The 19,450-nt window shown below is 43.7% G+C and overlaps 1 protein-coding gene across 1 annotated transcript in view; it reads right to left on the bottom strand.

Moving 5' to 3' along the window:
* Nucleotides 1-13,714: 13,714 nt before the first annotated feature.
* Nucleotides 13,715-19,450, bottom strand: part of CDS1 (CDP-diacylglycerol synthase 1) — a 37,096-nt gene continuing 31,360 nt past the window's right edge. The window contains exons 11-13 of the mRNA XM_050895794.1: nt 18,867-18,986; nt 16,784-16,887; nt 13,715-15,603 (exon numbers count right to left, since the gene is read on the bottom strand). Coding sequence (XP_050751751.1) covers nt 15,474-15,603; nt 16,784-16,887; nt 18,867-18,986 — 354 coding nt within the window. The 3' untranslated portion in view covers nt 13,715-15,473. The remainder of the gene's footprint in view (nt 15,604-16,783; nt 16,888-18,866; nt 18,987-19,450) is intronic.

The raw sequence follows: 19,450 nt of genomic DNA, 5'->3' as shown, positions 1-19,450 counted from the left end.
TAGAAAAACCTCACCCCCTTCCCAAAATACACAAAAGGCTATTTTTTTGTCTCAATGAGCAGGTGAGAAGCAAAAGTGGCCAATTCAGAAAGACGGTCTGCCCAAAATTGCAGGAGACATTTGCATGCTATTGTGAAAAAGATGTGGCGCCTGGATAGATTACTTTATTTTCAAGTTGTTGTGCCTAGACGAGTCATAAGTCAGAAATTTACTTTGTATTTTAAATAGCTAATTCCGGGAAAATATCATCTTTCCCTCAGGTTTGGGTTTTTGGTCTGTGAATACAGCTTATTTAGGCATTACACTTCAGTCTCTCGACTAGGTGGGTGTTGGATCAGGTGGCTCTGTGGGACCACCACGCGGGTGCACTCTGCAAGGCCACCCTCTGTGCCATGGGCTGCAGGCTTGCCTTCAGGGCAGCTGGAACCTGGGAGTGGCACCTCCAGCACCTGACACCCTAAAAAAAACAACAAACCACCAAAAAAACCCAAAACAACATTTTCAAGCTACTGGCTCCACTTTGAAGCTTTTTTTTTTTTTTTTACAAAGCCTTGCAGAGGAGATGCCTGCCACAGTCTGTGTTTCACAACTGAACAGGTGGATGCTGCAGCAGGGCTGCAGGTTGCAGACAGTTTGCAAGGGGGGAGCTGACTGCATGTAGGAGGAGGGAATTGGTATCTGCTCTGAAGCTGCAAGTAGCTTCTTCTGAAGGCAGCTACACAACCAAACTCCCTCCTCTCCTTTCTTCTTGTACTTGCAAAATCAGGCAGCGTTCAAAAAAAACTAGCCTGGGTTTTGTGGAATGAAGGGCCATACTCTAAAGACATTGGGAGGAGGTATAGCATCTAACTTGGTCCTTTCAGTCAGAAAAAAGGCGATAGGTTTCATTTGAACTACCAAAATATATTCCAATTTGTTAGTCCCAGGCAAAAGTACTGTTTTTCAAAATATTGCATTCAGCTGTCAGTCTCTCAGGATCCATGTGAATGCACTTCATTTCTAAGTTTCTCCTTAACTTGTCTCTCAAAAGTAGGGATTTTCGCTTTAGTGTTTTGTGTATTTGTTTTAAAATAAAAATAACAACCCCCCCGACAGACAGCTATCTTTACAGCCTATCTGAAAAGGCATACAAGTATAAAATAACCCATTTACTAAGTGTTAGAGAACAAAGCTTAACGCTGATAAGATTGATTTATAATGCATTTTCCCAAAAAACAATCACTGAAACAAGAATGTGAGAACCAGGCATAAGCAATGGAGAAGTTGCTATATTAATCCTCAGTAAAACAATAGTTTAGTCCTTCTGCACTCTAAAAGTATACTGGAACTACAGTCTGAGCAAATGTGATATTGTTAACCCAACTGTATTCTCACTTAGGTCAAGGTTAATTAAGGCTTGTCTTAATTCAAACAGTAATATTGCATCTCTGATAAAGAGCAAGTTAAAACCCCCCTTGCATTGAATACCATCATGTTCCCAAGAGTTTCAGTGTTAGCTCAAGTTAATTATGTTTAAATTATTTCCTTTGGTGTACTGATGTAAAGATCATCATCTGACCCCTTAGAACAAAAGCAGCAAATCAAAGCTTTCTGCCACTTACAGCGAAGCCTGCCTTACTACTGCACTGTCGTGGTGGAGTTTCCCTGCCTTAAATTTTAACACTGAAGGACTACATCATTAAAAAAAAAATCATTGCTTAGTTACATTGCTTGGCTTCCTACCTCTTAAAATTCTTCCAGGGAGGTTTTTAAAGTCCTCACCTTCCAAATACCTTTGTCTGGCAATGGCATGAAAACAAAAATCACTGCAGCCTTCCTTTATGCTTTTGCTCATGGCTCATCACACTGAACTTACAAGCCACTGCAAGTCCTCAAGCTTTTAAATCTAGAAAACACATTAACTGTGTTGCTAGCTTTCACTATGATGCCGGTGATTTGCAATCACTGCTTACTCAAACTTAGTAGTGTAGCAGCAGCAAGCTTAAAGGCAGTAGCAAAGGGGTCAGCTGGTTTTCCTCACTGCCTTGATGGACATAAGTGCAGACAATCTCCAGTGAGCAGTCGTACTTGGGCATCACAACTACAACTCTGCGTAAATGCTCGCCTGTGGAAGTTTTCAAGCATAGGCATAAGTGTGTAAATGGAAGTAATTTCTGGCTACAGCACAGTTAAAGACAGATAGCTTCCAAGTGAGGCAATTAAGAAAAAATCCTGCATTTCTTGGGTAGCATTCAATTTTGCTTATGTGTTTTTAGATGAGCCCTTCAAAAAGGGAAGGGTCAGGAGTGGAAGAGACTGGGCAAAATTGCTCTCAATTAAATCTGTCTTACAAGGAAGTTTTCAAAGTTTCTAGTCTAGGAGCATTCAACTTATCAGGCAATTGGGACCTTTTCCACATACTGGGATTATACAGATGCTCCAGCCACAAAATCAAACCACCATGAACCAGAAGAATTTGTCTGAAGTTAGTGCGTTATTGAGCCACTGTGAATAAATCACCCTTGTGTTAAAGACATGCCAAATCTCTGCACAAATTAAAAAGCAACCATGAAGTATACAAAGGGACCTTGTCCTATTCTGACAAATGCTCTCTTCTGAACTTTTGCAGTATGTGAGTTTCTACAGACTGTAAATAAATTTAAAAACGCATTTAAAGCTTGCTCCTAGAGATTTACAGTTTGTGATCTAGTGGCTAGAGATGATGCCACCTGCAGCAGACAGGCCATTCTGTTGTCATGCTGTACACGGGTCTTCACAGAAAAAGCTCATAGGCAGCAGAAGTATACAAGCTATTTTTTTCTATCTTACAGCCTCTGTTCAAAAGGAGTGGTATTACATTTGCTGTATACCAGATGAGATAAATATGATAACCTCGATGCTGACAAATTATTTAGAAGGTAGAAGACATACCACGTTGTTTTCTAGCCAGAGCTTCGGAGGACATTGTCCTCGGTTTGAAGTGAGGTCAAATACAGCAACGCCTACAGATTAGCACTCTTTTCAATGCCACCCTAGCAGAAGCAGGGTTATCTACTGAGTCTTACAGTGATTTATTAGATTAGTAAAGATCTTTTGGTTTAATGGTTAGTGCAGTGGAGGTTTGTGTCCCCACTCAGCGACATTCTCGGCCTTAAGAGCTGCTCTGAATGTAAGTCTCTGGGCTTCTTTTATAGCTATGCCTTCTGTTTCTCTTTGGATAGGAAGTGTTTGTAAACATGTATTTTTGCAATGCGAAATTACTTTGGTTGCGTAATGACTATAATTTGTCAGTTTACAACAGAGCAGGCTAAGGTCAAAATTACACTCTGCTTTTGAAAGTACGTCTGGCATTAGAAGAGGTGAGGATGCTGCAAGCTGAAGGAAAAGCTTCCCCTGACCTCCATTCGCTTTGCCGAGTGGCCTCCCTAGTTTTTGTTTGAGGCTGAAATTAGCTAGCTTGGGACTGGTTTGGAAATGTGTCTTTGCTGAAGAGAGGAGGGTCATTCAAGTGTTGGAAAAGCTGTTTAATAACAAGGTGTCAGATCACTTTGAGCCCAAGTTGAAAATCTAAATTTTTCCTTTCTATTTACTAAGTGTATTTAGCCTTGAAGTACTACTGATTGCATGGGGGCAATTTGGTCACTTTGCTCAAGTGTCTGGGCATAAAAGCCCTTAGGAGAAAATCTGTCAAGGTAAACCGAAGGCTTTCAGATCAACATGATGTGTTTTGATTAAGCCTATTCCAGTTAATGTGAAAGCTAGAGTTAGCAGCCTTTGCTGCATTTTGGGAAGCCATATTCTCAAAATACATTTGAAGTTACTTTTGCTCAGACAAACAAAAAGGTTGTGGGGGATTTAAATACCCAAATCCAGATTTGTGCTCTGCAGGATTCCTGTTCGGCTGCTAACTAACCCTGAAGGTTTTTGAAAACGTAAATGCCTACGCACTTTCAAATTAAATCTCCCCAGGTTCACCAGCTTCTTCTTCTGGGACTACTCAAAACATGGGTCTCCTTCAGCCTGAGGATTAGCCTGCAGATCCACGCTCATGCCGAACACACCAAGCCTGCATACATGGCCTTCCACATCCTCTCCTCTGGAGGTGCTTGGCATGCAGCATCTGCCAATGCCAACTTTTTCCAGAAGGGAGTGGGAAGACATGTTTGCTTCCCAGCACAGAAATGGCACTGGGAGCTGGGACTGAGAGCTGCAGCTTTGGAGGTGAATGCCTTGCCCTTTAGGATAACTAAACATGCATTTTCCTCCTCAGACAATCTCTGCATCAAAGATTTGTGCCACAAACAGCCACCATGGGAGATAAGGAGGGTCTCATTCCTGACATAGCACAGAGGTGCTCTCAAAGACAGCAAGGAGACCAAACCCTGAGCTGAGCAACTACTTTTCTACTGCTGTATGCTGGAGTAGACATGGAGGGGTGACGGCTGCGCCCCTGCACCTTTCCTGGGTGTGGGGGGAATTATGGTCCTTGCTTGGCTCGAGAGAGAGAAGAATTTGTTCTCTTCAGCAGCAGGCACCTCACTATAAATCACAGTAGCAAAAGACACTGTATTCTGACCAGAAATTTAAGGGTCTCTAGGATGTAAAGAAAGTTTTCTGCAGCTAGCTTTGCCAGTCCCCCCATTCTGAAACACCTAATTCTTACAAACATTTCAAAAATTACCTGATGCCAAGATTATCCTGAAGTCCCCGAATACATCTGGACATCCAGCCTTCTAGCTCCAAAGCGGTGTACCCGTGGTGAAACTGAGAGTCTGCTGAGACACAGCTTGCTGAGTAGAAGCTGTCCTTTCTGCCTGTGACCTGTGCCATGGCTGGCTGTCCCTTGCTGCGCTTGCCAAGGAAAGCCCACGGCAGGGCAGTCTTCTCCCCCAGGGAAGGCTGGTCTCCTGGGGAAGCGAGCACCGGGGAAGCGAGTACCAGGGAAGCAACCTGGGTGGAGATGCTGAACTTGAGCAGGGCTTGTTTGCTTGGGTGTGGACCCTCCAGCCCAGACAGTCTGCGTATCTGCTGAAGCCAGCATACTTGGTCAGCTGTTTTTATCTGCTCTGGTTTCCTCCACGCGATAGCCATTCTTCAGCTTCCATGTTCTCCTGTTTGTTTTGAGAAAAGCACTCGGGGAAAACTGTACAAATGACGGCTCTAAGGGGTGGCGAAGATCCTGTGACACAAAGGCTTGTTATATCCTGGCCAGGAAATTGAACTCATTTTCCCTTCTGCTGCTGCTCAAACATCTGGCTTCAAGACTTTGAGCGTTAACAGAAAAATTGACATGTGGCTCACTTTGTTGATGTTTGCAGCTGTTCCACATCAGGTCTGGGAATAAAATTAATAGCATGTAATTGAGCCAGTCACAAATTTTATAAAGCATTTCTCCTGATGAGAGAGGGTTAAACACACTCTTCGAAGTACCGTAAAAGACTCATCTTCAACCTGAGTTTCAGCTAGCTTCAAATGCCACCATACTCAATGTTTTGAAAACCTAGTGGTTGGAGTACCTGAAGCAAGCCCTTCTAATCCCCAAAAGACTGATGTGTTAGCACCTCCCCTCCCAGTCAAACATGGGTGATAGGGAAGCTCCTCTTTTAAAGCACAGCCAAGGTGCTTTCTGCTGCTCACATCAATGAAGTAAAACCGAGTGGTCACCTAATGAACAGCAAACAGGCCCCAGGTGGAGACCATCCAATGCCAGGAGCTTTGTCTTCTGTGAAAGAGCTCAGCCTTCGATATTTGATCAGCTCCATATACGTATCCTCTGTCCAGAAAGCAACTATTTCTTCAAATTTGATTTGGAAAACTGCCTCACAAAAAACAAATCACTATAAGCAACTGCTTGTAAAGCTACTTGCTGCTAGAGGGTTTATCAACAAGTCACCTCATGCACACACCACCCATAGCACTCAGAGCAGGCTTGCTGATGAGGAGCAGTGCCTCCCACATTTAACCAAGGCACAAACTGGACACTCTGAGGGCTTAAAACTATTAAAAACTTACAAGTATTTTCCTTATGGAAAACCAAACTAGACATTGTCTCCTCTTACTACCCCCCACCTCCCACTTCCCCCCCTACCACAGCCACACCGTTCTGGTTTGGTCTTCCTGTCTGGTCTTGCAGGCGACCCTACGTTCACTGCAGCTTGCACCGCAGGCTACAGTTGTGTGAAGTCATGACATGGGAAGCAGGGAAAGGATATCACACACGTCTGAGCACCGCAAAAAAGTGCAGTGCGCTGCACATTCTCCAGGACTTACAGCAGGGTTTGCACCGCAGGCTTGCATGTCTGGAGGACAGCCGGCAGTTAAATAGGCAGTTCCTGTCAGCACATCCCCTTTCGCCAGTCTTTTTGCACCTCTTCCTTTGCTTAAGCAAGGCAGAAACCTTGTGGGCAACTACAAAAATGTAACAGGAAAAAATCTGGGTGAAACTTTGTTCTGTTCAGGTCTCAGGGCCAGAAGGCAGCTACACAAGCAGCAGGTTTTCAGGGTCAACATGCATAGCACTGACTGTGAAAATTGGCTGAGGGTCCTCGGGCTGGCAGTCAGTGGCTCCAGCACATGGTGTGGAGGAGAAGGGCATGAGGAAGAGAGATTGCGGTAGCGATAGAAATGTCAGTCTAAGGATACCTGCTAATGCACAGATCGTCCGCGTCACCTCTTTTCAGATCATGGAAATGGATCATAATGCTAGAAACTGCTGACTAGCTTTTAGTGGATTACTCTGCACTACTGAATTAGGGTTTCCGGAACACCGCCCGTTTTAACAGCTTACCTTGTTGTCTTGGGTTTTTCCTGAAGCCCACACCCAGAAAAAATAAATGGTAGCAGGACATGCTGTTGCAAACTGGTTCAATCTTAACTCTTAACTCAAGGTAATAAATCAGTAAGAAAATGTGGAGTAAAACAAACTCAGGGCAAGCTTTGCAATGGGCAGCACCAAGCATCAGCTAGAGTACTTGTTCCCGTGCTCTGCAATTCAGCTGCACAGTCAGCTAGCTGACCGTGTGGTCCTTGCTCCTGTTGGTATTAATAGGAGACTGGCTGGCATGACAGATGCCATAACTCTCCAGACTGTTACAGCTTCTCTATTTTTAAGCTGGTTATACGAGGGTTTTTTTTTCCATCAGAGTGATCATAATCTAAGATTGCCTCAGCTAAAGGGCTGTAGCTCTCTTCAGCACTGAGCAGCAGGAGGCTGCAGCATCTCTCTTAAGGCCACCTGTCCTGGTTTTGGCTGGGACAGAGTTAACTTTCTTTTTAGTAGCTGGTACAGTGCTGTGTTTTGGGTTTAGTGTGAGAATGATGTTGATAACACTCTGATGTTTTAGTTGTTGCTAAGTAGCGCTTATCTTAAGCCAAGGACTTTTCAGTTTCCCATGCTCTGCCAGCAAGCAGGTGTGCAAGAAGCTGGGAGGGAGCAGAGCCAGGGCGGCTGACCTGAACTAGCCAAAGGGATATTCCATACCATGGAACGTCATGCCCAGTATATAAACAGGGGGGAGTTGGCCAGGAGGTGCGGATCGCGGCTCGGGAACTCACTGGGCATCGGTCAGTGGGTGGTGAGCAGTTGCATTGTGCATCACTGGTTTTTTTTCTTCCCCCCCCTTCCTTTTTTTTGTTATATTCCTTTTCATTACTATTATTATTATATTTCATTATTACAATTCTTAGTATTATATTTTACTTTAGTTATTAAACTGTTCTTATCTCAACCCACTAGTTTTACTTTTTTTTTTTTCCCTTTCCTCCTCCCCACCCCACTGGGAGGGGGGAGGGGGAAGCGGCTGCGTGGTGCTGAGTTGCTGGCTGGGGTTAAACCACGACACCACCATTGGTTGTGCAGTCCCAGCCCTCAGCGTTTCCACATCCCCTGGCAGGGGAGGGCCCTGTGTCTGCCTGGAAGCCACAGTGCTCTGCAGAGCTGGTTTACACCTGGTGTATTCTCCCTGGTGTTCCCTGTTCACCAGCTGCTTGCTTTTTGGCTACTGAAACCTCAGGAGGCTTCAGTGCAATAAATCATCTTTTCTGTGACCATAACCACTTTGCCTACTAGAAACGTGAATTCTGTTACACGCTGATAAGCATGCTGCTAGCTGGGCAAGGAGGTGCTCTCTGCAAGGAGTCAGTGCTCTGTAGCAGGTGTCTCTGCAGAGCCGGTCCTTCCAGGTGTGTCCATTTGCAAGGAGGCTGGAGGTAGAGGCTGAAGGGAGGATGTGGAAGAGTGAGGAGGAAAAGAAATGTGTGGTTGGAAGCGTGGCAGGGTGTAGTATTGCTTTTGTCAGTCATTGCAGGAGTTACGGGCAGAGGTACTATTTTGTGCCTTGTAAAATCATGGGGGATATTAGTAGAAGGGCTTTGGTCCCTGAAATCTTCACATTTACATTAGCAACCTCTGCATTTAATCCCCATGAAGTCAAATATGTCCTTTTCCTGAAGAGCTCAAGTGTTTGGGATTACAGACTTCATAAACATCCCTCTGTGTGAACACGAGCAGTTGTTTGAGAAGCCGGCCACTGAAGCCCTGATGCAGGTGCGGCAAAGGCATTGGTTTTACTGTACCCGGCAGGGCTCCCCCTCACAGCTCTGGCCCTCCTGCTGCGGTGCCTCTCACCAAAGCTGCTTTCACGGTCCAGGCTGGTCAGTTCTTTTTCCAAACCGTGACCGCATTACTATTTTTGCTGAGTTGGCAGTCTTGTCCTATCTAACCATAGAATCATAGACTCATTTAGGTTGGAAAAGACCTTTAAGATCATTGAGTCCAACTGTTAACCTAGCACTCCCAAGTCCACCACTAGACCATGTCCCCAAGCGCCATGTCTATGCGTCTTTTAAATACCTCCAGGGATGGTGACTCAACCACTTCCCTGGGCAGCCTGTTCTAATGCTTGACAACCCTTTCTGTGAAGAAATTTTTCCTAATGTCCAATCAAAACCTCCCCTGGTGCAACTTGAGGCCGTTTCCTCTCGTCCTATTGCTCGTTACTTGGGAAAAGAGACCGACACCCACCTCGCTACAACCTGCTTTCAGGTAGCTGTAGAGAGCGATAAGGTCTCCCCTCAGCCTCCTTTCCTCCAGGCTAAACAACCCCAGTTCCCTCAGCCGCTCCTCACAGGACTTGTGCTCTAGACCCTTCCCCAGCTTCATTGCTCCTCTCTGGACACGCTCCAGCACCTCAATGTCTTTCTTGTAGTGAGGGGCCCAAAACCAAACACAGTATTCGAGGTGAGGCCTCACCAACACCAATTACAGGGGGACGATCGCTTCCCTAGTCCTGCTGGCCACACTAGTTCTGATACAAGCCAGGATGCTGTTGGCCTTCTTGGCCACCTGGGCACACTGCCAGCTCATATTCACCCGGCTGTTGACCAACACCCCCAGGTCCTTTTCTGCTGGGCAGCTTTCCAGCCACTCTTCCCCAAGCCTGTAGCGTTGCATGGGGTTGTTGTGACCCAAGTGCAGGACCCGGCACTTAGCCTTGTTGACTCTCACACAGTTGGCCTCGGCCCATCGATCCAGCCTGTCCGGATCCCTCTGTAGAGCCTTCCTACCCTCAAGCAGAGCAACACTCCCGCCCAACTTGGTGTCATCTGCAAACTTACTCGCTCAATGCCCTCATCCAGATCATAACAGAAAAATAAACGCATTTTTCTCCTCCAGTACAGGAAAACCAAGTTAATTTGCCTGGTGTATGCTACGAGCTCCCTGGGTGCAACGGTTCCAGAAAAAAAAGTCGTTTATGCTCCTTGACTAGAAGTCTGAGGTCCAGCCAGGTTTACAGCCTGGTCACTCACCCAGGTGGGGGCTTAGGAAGACACGTACCAAGGGAAAGCCCTGACTTCTCCAGTGACCCGGCACAGGCGGGCAGCTCATGACCAGACTCACGCTGACACAAGGCTTCTGCAAGACAGGCAGCGAGAGGGATCAGGCCTCCCCTGCCAGGCCTTAAATGTTCTGGGGCAGGTGTCTGACAAAACCAGGCAGCAGGTAGCACACTGTCTGCTAGGCTCAGGTAAAATTCAGGTGGATTGCAATGTGGTAGATGAGATACCTCAAAGCATTGCTAGTGCCAGTTGCGCAGGAGCTGAAAGTTAGCCTGAAGGACACTGTACAAAGAAAAGGTTGTGCACAATTAGATAAATGCAGACATGTTGGTTTTCACATTGATTTTCTTCTTCAAAACAAGTATGAGTCAACTGTCCAGAGGTTTGCCTGCATCTTAGTTGCTACAAGAAGAAAGGACCTGGCCTGTAGTTTTACAGAGGTTCCATCTGAATTTGAAGTCAGAAACTTGTTTTGGTGCAGCTGGACATGGCACAGCACGGAGTCTGGCAGAGCTTGCTTCTCACTGTCTCAGGATAGCCTACATTTGGCGGGTATGACAGTTTGTCACCTCAGAAACAAGGTCAAAGTACACAGAGCTGCACACACCCTTCAAGTACATACAAACCCCAATGATTAGCCACAGTTAGGTAGTTAATATAAGCCACTATTGGGCAATTAGAGCTCTCGCTATGTTTTCTTTAGAGGTGTGCACGATTCCTGCCAGATAGCACAAGTATTTAATTTCCTGTGATCAAAGAGCAGGGTCCTAACAGCAGAAGTAAAAAGCTATCCTCTTGCTCTGAAAGCTGCACGTCGGATTAGCTCAAAACTTGAGTCCCTGCTGAGCTGGGGGCAGCTAGCCTGATCGCTTTGCACGGGAGCAGCAACTGCTTGAGGAAGCAAACTGCTGCTATTGCACCTCGACTTAGGCAAGTGCAAGTGAACTGGTGGCAATTAAATGGGGCTGAAGCTTTATAACTTGACTTCCCTATGAGAATATGTTGCTTTTTCATACTCACTTGCAAAGGATACGTCTGTGCTAATGAAATCCTAATAATACCAGTCTTTCTCACCTGTTCTTTTAGAGATCAAAACGTGTCCCTGTAAATCGCAGAACAAGCATCAGTATTGGGAAGTCAGGGTGCAATATATATGCAATGAACAAATCACTGTAGTATTCAGTGGTACATTAATGGTGGACTTGGCAGTGTTAAGTTAACAGCTGGACTTGATCTCAAGGTTCTTTTCCAACCTAAATGATTCTATGATTCTATAGTTCTATGATTCTGTGATTCTATGTTTATGGGTGACACTTACATTACTGCCTCTTTCTGGAATCCTGTCAGATACAGGACTTACGTCTAAGTTTATGCAATTTGAAATTGCTAAACCATGGAACTGACTATCCATTTTATAATTGAGAAACTATTTGCAAGAGAAAGAGCAATTATACCTTAGCTATGTGCAGGTTCTACTACAAGCTGGACAAAGGGACTTGGCAGTCTGGCTTAAATGTTATGTAGGACAACTGAAGTCAACATAAAAAAAAAAGTCACTAATTCCCTCTGCTGCAACTGCACAAACAAGGATTACTTTGGCTGTCAGGCCAAACATGCTATGCTACTATCCCTGAAAGCAGCTCCTTCCACCCGCCTCAGCGAGCATGCCTTGAAAGGGTTTTGTCTGGTGAAGGTAAAAATTTCCTGTTTCTGTGCAAATAACAGTCCAAAACATTATCTGTCTAGCAGGGGAAAACTCACCACTAGCTTGCCGCTGCCTTTCCTCAGGAGAGCATCAGGAAGGGGATGCAGACCATGGGAAAGCTCCCTCTGTGCTTGTCCAGTAGTTTTCTAAAGTCCGAGGAGGCGCGCAGCGCAGACATGATTTGCTGATGGTGAGTGTTTAACAGATGTTACAGTCTTCTCTGTAATTTAGAAATGAGGTGCGTTTGTTACCTGGCTTGTTTGAGGCTGCAGGAGGTGAAGGGCCCAGATCCAAGACTTAAAAGGGAAGGAACAGGAAAGCAGGGGAGAGGCAGCTGGCAGCTGCCGCCCCATCATCCCCACGCACAGTGAATACTGACAGGCCTGTGCCGGCAGCGCCAGGAATAACGAACAGGAAGTGGGGTTCCAAAGCAAGAAAATTTCACAACCTGTGACACCAAGAAAACTGAAAGGTTACTAGTGTTTCCAGAGACAAAATGTGGCAGGGTGGGAAGAGGAGTCACTGAGTCCTCCCTGAGCAGGAGCTTTAGTCTTGGCGTTGCCACACCCTCCTCTCTCTGCCATTTCTTTGCAGATACCTGGAGTGGAAGCAAGAGGGACCAGTGGCGGCCGGGAGCAGCACTGCCATCCTTGTGACACAGCCAGGGCCCGGACGCCAGAGGAAGTCCCGCCTGGCCGTCCCAGGAAGTGCCCCTACGAATGGAGCTCGCCCGTTGAGCAAGTGCCGCGCTCACTGCAGCACTTCGGTTGTTCGGTCTAGCCCAAGTGAGTGACCTCTCTTACTGGTTGCGAACCACGGGGAGAACCAGGAGAGCCAGGATCAGGCCTTGACGCCTGTGGCAGCCTCTTCCAGCCTCTCACTGGCGTGCTGTAGAGGCCGCAGGCAGCAGTATTTCCTACACGGAGGGAAGTAATTGCAGCAGGCAATGAAAGCGTCGCTTTTCCATTCTGTCAGCTCCAGGTAACTGCAGTAGCCACGCTGCATTGCACACTGTGCACCATCCACTTGGGGGGAAAAGCACACGATGTTGAAGTGAGCACCTTTTGGAAAAGGTGGCAAGTTTGCATGTCTTTGGAGATGAGGCACATCGTACAAGTTGCTTGCAGCAACAGTCAAGGATGGCCTGAAGTCTTGAGGGGCAAGAGGTAGGAAACGAATAGCAGGCTTTGCTATTAAGAACACAACTTTAACGAATAATATAAAGGAATATATATTCTTGTTAAGAAATCTCCACCCATTGTGCATGCTATAGGAAATAAAAGACAGGAGGATTTCTGTCCCAGTTTTATTTTTTTTTTTTTTTTTTTTACAATGCCTGCTTCAATGAAAGATTGAAACAGTCAAACTAAAACAGACATTATATGCTCATACCATTTACAATATTTACATAATATACATTTTTTTTGCTCAACAAGTAATTATAGCTACTTGGAACAAAAGTGCAAGTGAAAAGAATCACTGGTGTAAAAAGTTAAACTTTCCTGTTGATGATGTTGCAATGCTTGAACTAACAGAAGTAACAAGTCGGGTAAATGCACTTCAGAGTAGGCAAGCGTAGTTGTCACTTCACAGTCACAGGTCCTGCTGAGCTTTATTTACACCAAGCCTAAGCCAGCAGGAAGCTATTACTCTATCCAGAAAACTGATGAGTGAGTTCACAAGTGATCCCTTCTTCATTTTAACATTGAACAGCAGAATCGCAGTGTTGAACTTTCTATTGTGCAAATAGATAGCAATTAATTTCAGATGCTCTGTTGTATTAAATGCTAAAATATATTGTAACTTCCGTATTATACATGCTATAAAATTACACAAAAAAGTTCAAGTTTCCAAAGTAACAGTTACTTTTCTATATATATATTTTATGTATAATTTTTAAATTTTTGATTTATTTTTTTTTTAAACACCCAGGATAAAGATATACCTGCTCCAGTATGGCTGTGTTTTTTCATAAGCATCTACCAAAGTCCCGTACATAACCAAAGCCTCATCTAAAAGTAAATTTTCCAGGTATGCTACTTTGGTCACCCTCTCATTTTCCCTTCCCTTCTTTTTAAAGCACCTTTCCACCTATCCCACTCCCTGGCTGTGCTACCTTTTAACCTCCGCCTATGCTGCCCTTCTGGTGGAAGGGCTGAAATTCAGTCCCCTCCAATTAATAAGCCAAGTCGCATGGCCACTGATGGACAAGCAGCTGGCGACATTTTTCACCTCTTGGAGTGTTCCTTCAATAGAGTACTGCAGTCTCCAGGTCAGACACAATTTAATTCTGTCAAATACCTGACATCAACAGGAATTGCTTTAGACCTGGATTTCGTTTCATAGCCATGTACAGGGGTGCTTTTCCATACACAAGCTGTACATACGCTACCATGGCCTAAGTGCAAAACAGAGTGCACGGTGGTCTCAGCTGCATGGTGTTCAACAAAAAGCAGTCTGAATTTTACAGCTTATCAGCCACCCTAGTGATTTTCTCCATGGTTTTATCCTCAAGTAGCACCAACCATTTAAAATTTTCACCTTTAAATATATACATACATACACCTTTTAATATTTTATATATACACACACACATATATGTGGCATCGGTATGTTCACCGCAGGAGAAACGTATTTACAATTAGTTGGAAAAATTAAATTTTATCAAGTTACAGTATACCAAAACAAAACCGGCATTTGTGCTTTCTGTCTGTACAGGAGTCATTTTTGTCATTTCAAAAAAAGTTTATATTTTTATTTGCATCAAGACATGTCACATGATGAAAAAAGTTAGAAAACTGCTAGGATTGAGAATTACAGAGCATCAGCCTTCCTCATATGCCCCACTAAGTCTACAGAATAGCTGCTTTCTATAAAAATTCTCCATTCAAACACCTATGTGGTTACCCAAGCTTGCTTGAGGATCTTCTTAATCTATAACAACACACAGCAGAAGAACCATGCATCCTGTCTTGCACTGAGCGCATTCATGAGATAAAAGTTTCTACCTTCACTGAGTAACACGTTAATAAAACAGCACTTAAACTTCACTTTTTACTTGGGAACTCAAAGTGCTTTTCAAAAGAAGGAAATACCCCCAAATTCTGCATGGTAGTTAAGAGGCACAAGGAATAAGGCTTGAATTACTGTCTTCAGACACTGACCAGGCCGTGGAAACCAAGAGCTTAAACTCCAGATTCTCCCCAATCTGTTTACTGGGTTGGAGAATCCAATTTTCTCAGGTAATCTCTACTCTTGGATGTAGACACTTGTTTATAATCTGTAACATCAATCAAAAAAATAGCAGCTCCACAGCCCAAACAGCCCAGCTATACTTCAGTAAAAGTACTTTTCTCTTGAAAGCATGAAATAGTTTCATAAGAAAGCTACTTAATTAAAAACAGAGCTAAGTTTAACCTTCATAGCGACTTAGTAAATACAGGTAGTCTGATACAGCAGGCTGCAAGTACCTCTTTGACTGGGCTAACAAGTATTTTCTGGCCAATTGTAACTTCAGCACTGGGCTACATAAAAGTGACCACCTGCCTCATCTGTTTATGCTTCAGTAACCACTGGAGACCAAAAAAGTATTGCTAAGATATACAATATTAAATAACTCATTAAAAGCTAACGGTGAATTTTATTTTTTTGTTTTTTTAAATACAAAGCCTGTCAGGCTGGGTGCTGGAGGAAGTCTGCTGCCGTCTGCTTCAGGAACTAAAATATACAGCACGTGTACTGTTACCTTGCAAGCATTTTAATTATTTTAGGAGTAAGAGATCTTCTGTGTCCTAATAGGAAGTCATAGCATTCACATTCATTTCAGGAAACATTCACCTCTTCCAGGCCACAAACTACTCTTCTTTTAGCTATTATCTATGTGCACATTTGCAATGTTTTTCCACGGGCTTCTTGTAAATGGAGCTATCTTCTAGTCCTCTGTTTTGACAAACTACCCTCTCAGAGATGGCTGCAGGATCCCTTTTTCGACAAGGTGAGATTTCAGGGTTTTATACACGCTTAGCTGTTGCTCAGGTTGAAGTATTAATAGCTGCTTCAGTAATTTGCTGGGATTTGGACCCCTGTCAATGAAAAAAGAAAATTTTTTTTGTGAGCAGCAGCTCTAAAGAAACTTTTCAGCAGTTTTCCATTTTCCTCTTGCTGCACAAACAATGCCTTCCCTTTTTTGGGAACACCAAGCTGTGGATTTCTCCCAGTCTATCTCCTCAGGATGCATGGGCGAGCATTACTGGCAAAGCATAATCCTTAGCTCAATCTGAACAGAAACTAAAAAGCATTTCTTGTACTTTCTGTCAAATGGGGATATTAAGAAGGCTTATGACAAATAAGATTCACTGATTCATCCTTAATCACTGTAATCAAAATTTTTCATCAACAGATCTTTTTTAGTTTAGTATCTGTTGCCAGATAAGCTGTGTACTACTGAACTAAACGGAAAGTTGTCCAAGTCGGTAAAGAAAGCCGCAAATTAAACCAAGCTTTTCTAAATAACATTTCTAGCTAGTCACTTATTTACAGTCTGCTTCTAAGATGGACCGAATACAAGGCAAAGAATCTGTTGCTGATTAGGTATCTAATAATTATTTAGCCATATGCATTTACAAAACTAAGGGCATGTACCAGTTTGGACACCGACAGCTCCTTGATCCCCCCGCCCCAGGAACTAAAATGACTGTAAGAGAATTGTCATTCCCATGATTTCTTCTTGAAAGCTGGTGTGGTTCAGGGAAGATGAGCAGTATTTTTAAGAAGTTGTCTCCTCTCTTTAACCATAGTGTCTTCATCTTAAACAGAAAATCCCAAGCCAAGCGACTGAGAAATACTGAAACTTACAGGAAGAACTGCAGTCTCGCAACCTACAGGCTCTTCAGGAACCACACAGGGAAAGCAGATGCTACAGCAAGCCTCCTGCCCAAAACCCCATCCTCATACCTCCCTGTAATCAGTAAATTCTAGTAAAACTTCTAAGAGGCTGCTACATAAAACTTTCTGGTATTTAGGGTACAGAGGTTACCTTTAACAGCAGTCACAGAAACATTACAGCACAGCTTGAACCTGACAAAAATCCTAGGCAGTGACATATGTTTTCTTGCTAGTTCGGTATTTGAAATCATTGCATAAATCAGATTTAGAAACCTGCAATCTCCGCTATGCTAACAGTGCGGAACATAACTCGTATGAAGTAACTATGGTACAGCTCCTATGCAAGCTTAAGTAGTTAATACTGTAAAAAGCCCATACCTTATGAAACTGGTGATGTAGACATGAACAAAAGTAGCCATCAAGTACTGACAATCAAAGCGATCCATTATCCCACCATGCCCAGGGATTGTGTCTGCAAAATCCTTTTGGGTGTGAAGGACAGGGAGGGGGGAAAAAAGAAAAATCATGGTCAGTGATTCCGATGAAGCACACTACGACGTATCACTTGACAGCAGCACATTAAGGCTGCAATTAAGCTACGGTTTCACTGCACTGAGCCAAAAGTGCAAGAGCTTCCTTTGCTAAAGGAGTTTTTAACTGCAAAGGTGAGTCAAGGGGTGAGAAGAAAAAGAAGAGATGAAGCAACTTGTCCACAGTATCACACAAGAGGACAGCGGTAGGTCAGGTGCAGGTTTGCCAGTATTGAGTACACTTGCGTGCCTATACATACTTCATTTTGTAGCAAGCCTCTTAAGCTAATGGCTGTCATTTCTTGCCTCTGCAGTATCTAATTCTCCTCTTTAATACTTTTATTGCTTTATCCTCTACTGGTAGCTGCTGCTGAAGAACTTGTTACCAGGGCATATATATTTGTTACAAAAGAAGCAGTAACCTGAGGACTCTTTCTACTGTCTAACACTGGCTTTGCAAGTCATACTGCCCATTCAGCTGCTGTTTTTTTCACTGGGTTCTTGGTAACCATAGTTAAAAACCATAATGTGTGCATACAATATAAATATATTTAACAGAATCAAAAAACCCTGTAGTGAAAAAATTATCACTACTCAAAAAAAAATAATTCTGATGCAAACAAAGCTTGATACACTACCTTTATATTACCCAATCTTGTCTGTAGAACAGCTTTATCAGTCAAACTACCCTCATATATCCTTTTTGTCATCCACACTCACTTGTGTACTCGCTGGGTGAAAACCCTGACCTTAGTCATGTGGCGTGACTGCCAGCAAGTTAAACCAGTCCCGTGCCAGTGCCACTCCAGTCCTCCAGCGCTGGGCAGCCGTGGAGTGTCTAACCTAACCTACGTGCTGCCTTCAGTGACAATTCCACAATATCCCTGTCTTCCCGACAGTCCTTTGGTCACCAACTTGGGGCCCAGAAGTATTAAAAAAAAAATCTACTTTTTAATGTTCTACTTTAAGAATAAGTGCTGCTTTTCAGCAGCATTTTTTTCCCCCAAAGGCCCTTCTTCACACAAACAGCCTTTTGGTACCTGGACATACAGGTACGACAGTGCACAAGGCTGTAGCTAGCAAAGTGCCGGACAAGCTGCTCGGACCGGCATAAGAAAGAGGGGTAAGTACAAGCACATGTATGGGAGTTCAGCACAGAGAGGTTTATATGCTTCTGTGCAAAGCACATGCCAAAACTGGTGGACATAGGGAACAACAACAAGAACAACAAGCAACAGGATAAGAATTACAGCAGTCCTACCAAGGCATAGAGAAGGTCGGGAGAAAATTTGGGGCTGCCCTCTTCCCATACTCCTGCTGCCACTTAATACCAGCCAGGGACAACACTGCCACAAGCAACAGCGCACACCTTGCAATAAACAGAGGTTAGCACGTCACATCATTTGCCAATACACGCTCTTGTTACAAGGCGGCACTGTATTGGCAAAGGCAGCCAAACATCTTATGCTTTGGTGAACCTGACACGTCAGCATCTGTGTACGACACAAATACTATCGGTAAAACACAGCCAGCCACAATCTGAAGGGTAAACCACTGTTGGTGCTTCTTAGGCATCTACAGATTGCCTTTCATGTCAAGTATAATATCTCACATCTTGCTTGTCTAAACCACTTCTGCAACATGACTTGGAAGAGTAATTATAAACCAAAATATGAAACCAAATTATTCTTAGATTTCCAACACGAAAGTCACATGTTGATTACGCAAAGTTTTAAGAACAACACATACATATATCTGATAAAACTAAGTACTGCTGCTGATGCTAAAAAACAGCTCAAACATCATTGCACCTTAGTAGAAACACTAGGTACTCCAATGAACGATTAAAAAACAAACAAACCCAATCCACCAATTTATCTAATTCAAAGAGAAAATCAAAATGAAACTGGTTTACAGGAGTCATTACACACCTTGATTTTGAAAGCTCTTTTAAATCCACTAGCGAAGAATCCTCCAAATGGCCCAATTAATGAGGCAAATGTTGACAGTGCAATGCTGTGCATCTGAAATGGGTACATATTCACCGTTTCCTACAAGAAAAATAATTAGCACTGTATTTCAATATGTTTGATTGTAGGCATTTTAAGCTCAAATATTTTAAAATGGCGCTGTTACAGAACAGATTTCAACAAAGCTCCAGTTTTCCTGACACAAAGCAATACTGTAAAGAAAGAAAAAGTACACACACTGTAGAAAGCTGCTGAAAAGTCTGGTCATGTGAACAGGATGAAGTATTTGGGATTGCTAGAGCAGTTAACTTTAACAAATGGTGTGGTTTTCATCCAATCCTTTAGTTGATCATAAGGAATATAACTACTAATTCCATAACGTACGATGGGACTCTTTAGTCTTTCCTGGCTCTGCTTTTCCAGCTCCACTTCCTGTAAATAAAGGAGCTTTCCACAAATTCCTAGTATTGCTCTAGTAAGTGGTCCAATGCTCTCCACAAACTTGTCACCTTCACGCAATTCATTGTCACTTCTTTCAAGTGCTC

This window comes from Gymnogyps californianus, chromosome 4 (assembly GCF_018139145.2).
Source record: "Gymnogyps californianus isolate 813 chromosome 4, ASM1813914v2, whole genome shotgun sequence".
Taxonomy (NCBI): domain Eukaryota; kingdom Metazoa; phylum Chordata; class Aves; order Accipitriformes; family Cathartidae; genus Gymnogyps; species Gymnogyps californianus.
This window is presented reverse-complemented; position numbering and strand designations above follow the sequence as displayed.